General features: G+C 32.5%; 2 protein-coding genes and 1 long non-coding RNA gene across 3 annotated transcripts in view; 2 read left to right on the top strand and 1 right to left on the bottom strand.

Moving 5' to 3' along the window:
• LOC18594088 lies at nucleotides 254–1,527 on the bottom strand. Its single transcript, XM_007021542.2, has 2 exons — nucleotides 1,359–1,527; nucleotides 254–1,263 (listed from the first exon to the last, which is right to left on the bottom strand). The coding sequence occupies exons 1-2, from the start codon at nucleotides 1,524–1,526 to the stop codon at nucleotides 673–675; spliced, it is 759 nt and encodes a 252-aa protein (XP_007021604.2). The 5' UTR covers nucleotide 1,527; the 3' UTR covers nucleotides 254–672.
• On the top strand, nucleotides 602–1,712 carry LOC108662846. The gene is made up of 2 exons (XR_001928684.1): nucleotides 602–639; nucleotides 751–1,712. It is a non-coding gene; the product is annotated as an uncharacterized LOC108662846 (long non-coding RNA).
• The window catches only part of LOC18594089, a 2,912-nt gene continuing 1,626 nt past the window's right edge, over nucleotides 3,078–4,363 (top strand). The window contains exons 1-3 of the mRNA XM_018124253.1: nucleotides 3,078–3,134; nucleotides 3,663–3,689; nucleotides 3,803–4,024. Coding sequence (XP_017979742.1) covers nucleotides 3,078–3,134; nucleotides 3,663–3,689; nucleotides 3,803–4,024 — 306 coding nt within the window. The remainder of the gene's footprint in view (nucleotides 3,135–3,662; nucleotides 3,690–3,802; nucleotides 4,025–4,363) is intronic.

A 4,363-nucleotide genomic window follows, 5' to 3' on the forward strand; every position in this document is an offset into this window, starting at 1 on the left:
CATGTAAAGAAGGAAAAAAAATGCTTTATAAAAATCAATTCTCATGTTGGATCTTATCTTTACTTTTCCAGTAGAATACATTATTTTCATATAATTCTTTGATTATTCAATTGTAATCAGTTCAGTCTGTCTCTCCAATTTGATTGAGACCAACTCAACTAGCGACTTTATATATTAATATATAGGTTTAAGTCTTCCAACATTGAGACCAAACATTCAATCTATTAAGACCAAACATTCAATGTAGTCCTACTTTCAAAGGAAGATGCTTGATTTATTTATACAATGAAGTTCAGTCAAATCAAGGAAAATTGTTAACACTGTTACATCATAGAAGGATACAGTGAGGCTAAACTTGGATTTGGTCTATAATCATGCATGGGAAGATGGTCAGAACTTGGATCCTTAAGGTATGAGGATCAATGCAACAGTTGCACATGATTTTATTCAGGCTAGCCATGAAAAGATCCTAGACATAGTACAAAATGCTGCTAATTTGAATTGCTGGAAGTTCTGCTGAAATCATTCAAGATGGAAATGAAGTGAACAACTGTTCTTTGCTGTCTTCTGCTTCAAGCCTACCTAGTTGATTCTGAACTTACTGACTCAATGCTGGTTGCTTTGCTCATATTCTTTCAGGTAACATCACTATAGTGCACCTCAAGGTTTGCTTCATTTAGCATCTGATCTGTCATGCTTCTCAGTAACCCTTGCTACTGCAGCTAAATCCTCGTTGATCTTTGTAAACAGATTATGAGAGTTGGACTTGGCTGATTCGAACTTATGCAAAGGGGTTACATTTCTGTCAAGGTTATGCAAACTCACCACCATAATCACTGAAGCAGCAAACATTGGGATTGGACCAAAAATCCACAGCAGCAAAGTAGTGGCAAAGTAAATTGCTCGTAAACCGACTGACCAACAAGCACTTCCTCTTATCACTGCCTTCTGGATACAACCTACTGGAATATCTGCATTGGGCATGCTGATGAGGAAACTAGCATGGGCAAAGTTCCCAACACATTGAAGAAAAGAACCGAAAGCCACCAGAAAGCAGAAAAGAAGGCTGATATATTTGACAGAAATGATTGATGAGCTTGTATTGCCATAAATCAGACTATTTCTGAAGAGACTACTAGAAGATTCTGCAAGCCATGTTCCAATAAGGGAACTCAAAGTTAGAGATATTGTTGCCAGGAAAGTTGCTGCTGATATCGTGGAGTTGATTGCTGTTAATGGCAAACCTCTATCCTTTGCCTCAACCTGCAAAAATGTTCATCATCATAACTACAGGTGAACAATCTAAGCTGGGTTTTGTTTATATTTTGGCCTTCTTGGGGATGAACATAGGAGCTCACCTGCAACATTCTCTCTACCCAAGCTTTCTTGCAGTGGTTCTCATAGCCACTGACAGTGGTTTGAGGGAGTTTGAGGCATCTGTATAGAAGAAAGACATGGTAAGCTGACATAATCAGTAACCCACTTGGGACCAAAACTAAATCCAAGTATTCCTTCGTCCATGCCATTCCTTTGTCTCTCAAAACAACTGTAGAGGAGATGTAGCCAGTGTTCGGTATTAATAAAAGCCTCTGCTAACATGGCCAGTGGTCACTTGTGATTAATTTCATTTCATAGTGGATTAGTTTAACTAATGATGTTGTATTGCTCTGGCACATTGTCTTATTTGGATTAAAATATAGACAATCACCATAAAAAATACTGCTTTTTTTATGGATTAAAATGCAACTTAGCATAGTTTTTCTGTTAGCAAAACAGCGAGTAAGACTGAAGCCCCTTCCCAGAAATAATTACATAGATGACTGATGAACATCAAATGCAAAGATTTTTTTTTCTCTCATTTTTCCTTTCAATAATTAGAATTTATAATACATGTTTTATGTATATAAATTGAGAATTCGGTTTTATAATAAGTGTATGTATTTTATTTAATTCAAATAAAGATATATACGAATAAGGTATATGTTATTTATCAAAATATCCGAACACTATTAAAATTTGCATAAAATTACAAAATACTATTCAAAATCAAATCTTAATAGTAAAGAATTATCTGTTAATTATCAGTTAACCCAAAGTAATTAAATACAAGATAAATTTTTTTTATTTGAATTCCCATTAAATACCTATTTAATAATATATTATTAATATTTATTAAAATAAATAGTTGACAAAATTGACAAAACCTAAAGTATTTCCTATCCTCTAATGAGTTCAATCCAGATTGATCCCTATACTAATATTAATTAAGGTAAGAAGGATAATCTTATTAAATATAAAGTTTTGTAAAAATATTAAAAGAAAAACTAATGGAAAGAGATTGATTGAGATATTGAAGGGATAGGGAAAAGCAAAACTAACCACGTAACAAGTCAGCCTAAACAAAGTCAAAGTAAATGATGGGAGGAAAAAGGGCACGAATCTCGTGAGACGGCAAAAGGAAATTGATATGGAAGACTTAGCCATACAAATTCAAACAATAACGTATAATTAATATTTTTATTATAAATTCATATTTTTAATTTAAAAAATATATTATTAAATTATTGATTAAATTTTTTTTAACAAAAAAATGAGATTTTAAAATTTTAAAATGTAAAATTCAAATCTGGTTATAATCTTAATTATATTTTTAATTTTATTTAATTATACACTATCTATAACATATATAATTTTGAAGATCCAAAGCTGATTTTATATTTGGCCACGGTTTTGTTCTCATATCCTATCACGTGAAAAGTTGTAATTTTTATAATTTATAACATACTTAAAAAAAGTCACAAATGACTTTCTCTTCTAACCATGTGAAAGGTATAAAAAAAAAGAAAATAAAAAGAGATAGAAAGATTAAAAAAAAACACATAAAAAGAGGTCCGTGTACAATGCACAGATCATAATCTAGTATACTTAAAAGGAAGCTTGAGGCTTCTAGAGTTAATCGCGTGGAGGGCAGAGAGAGAGTGAAAGAGAAAAGATGTTGAAGTAAAGAGAGAGAAAGAGAGGGGTGCAAAAGGATTTGAGTGATCCACGGGAAGGGCAAATAGAGAGGAAGAGAAAAGATGTTGACGCGAAAGAGAGAGGGTGCAAAGAGATCTTATCCCGCGTGTTGCACACGGGTAATATTTTAGTTTTATATAATAATTATATTAAAAATTATTACATTTATCAATCAAACTTTATTACACAAAAAAAGAAAGAGAGATATTTTACAACTTTAAAATTCAAATCTTATTATGGTTTAATTTTATATTAAATTTATCTAATTATACATTAATTTAGTAATTATTTACTTTATTTGGGAAATAATTACACATTAATTGCTATAGTCTGGGATACAGACAGAGCTCAGCAAACAGAAAAAAACAGAGTGATATACGTACATGTCCCTAATGAAAAACCCTAGTTAAATCTTCATCTCTGTCACGTTGCTCTTTACACCCTCACTTCAAACCAAATAACAACAGCAGCAGCCAACCCAAAGGAAAAAGAGAAGCGAAAGAAGTTTTTGTTATTCACTCATATCAATATCTTCAATTAAATCTAGGCCGTCCTATGTTTTCACCAACTTTACTTCGTTGCAAATGTTTTAGTTATTTTACTCGATTTTGGACCAAAGTATATGTTGTTTTATTCCTCTGTTTTAGTTCTGTGCTGTGGCATCTTGTGCCATGGTAACTTAAATTTAATTGAAAGAGAAGGTAATTCTCTGGGAGTTTTCCATTTTCTTAAATGTCTTATTATGACTTGTGTTGGATATTCAAGAACAGAGTTTTGCTGTCTCTAGAGATTGAGGTCATCAGGGACAAAGAAATCATTGAAGGAAGAGGCACTAGACAACTTGAAAGCAATGGGGTCAGCGGCAATCGAAACCAAGCCATCTCCACCCTCACCAGTTCAGGCACTTTTGGGTAGCATAGCTGCGGGTGTCATTGCCCTTATTCTTTATAAGTTCACCCTTACGATTGAGGCAGCTCTGAACCGCCAAACAGTTTCTGATAATTTCTCGGTTTGTCCTTTCATTGCCCTTAACTGTGCCTGCATTAAATATTTCTTCCTTATTTATTTTAGTTGCTTAAATCTTGCATTTTGTGAGTGGTTACCCTAAAGCATACCTGGCCTCTTTTCATGCACGTATGTTGGCAGACATGGGGTTGCGGCTGCTACCTCCTTTTTGGATGTATAGTGTTAGGACAAATTAACTTCTAAAGTTACGTTTGATTGATGAAATAGATAAGAAAAAAATAAAATAATTATTATGTGAAAATAGAATGAAATAAAAATAAAATAAAATAATTATTATTTAATTTGGTATCATAAAGAAAATAAGATAAAAAAATTATTATTA

This window comes from Theobroma cacao, chromosome 7, assembly GCF_000208745.1.
Source record: "Theobroma cacao cultivar B97-61/B2 chromosome 7, Criollo_cocoa_genome_V2, whole genome shotgun sequence".
NCBI classification, from domain to species: domain Eukaryota; kingdom Viridiplantae; phylum Streptophyta; class Magnoliopsida; order Malvales; family Malvaceae; genus Theobroma; species Theobroma cacao.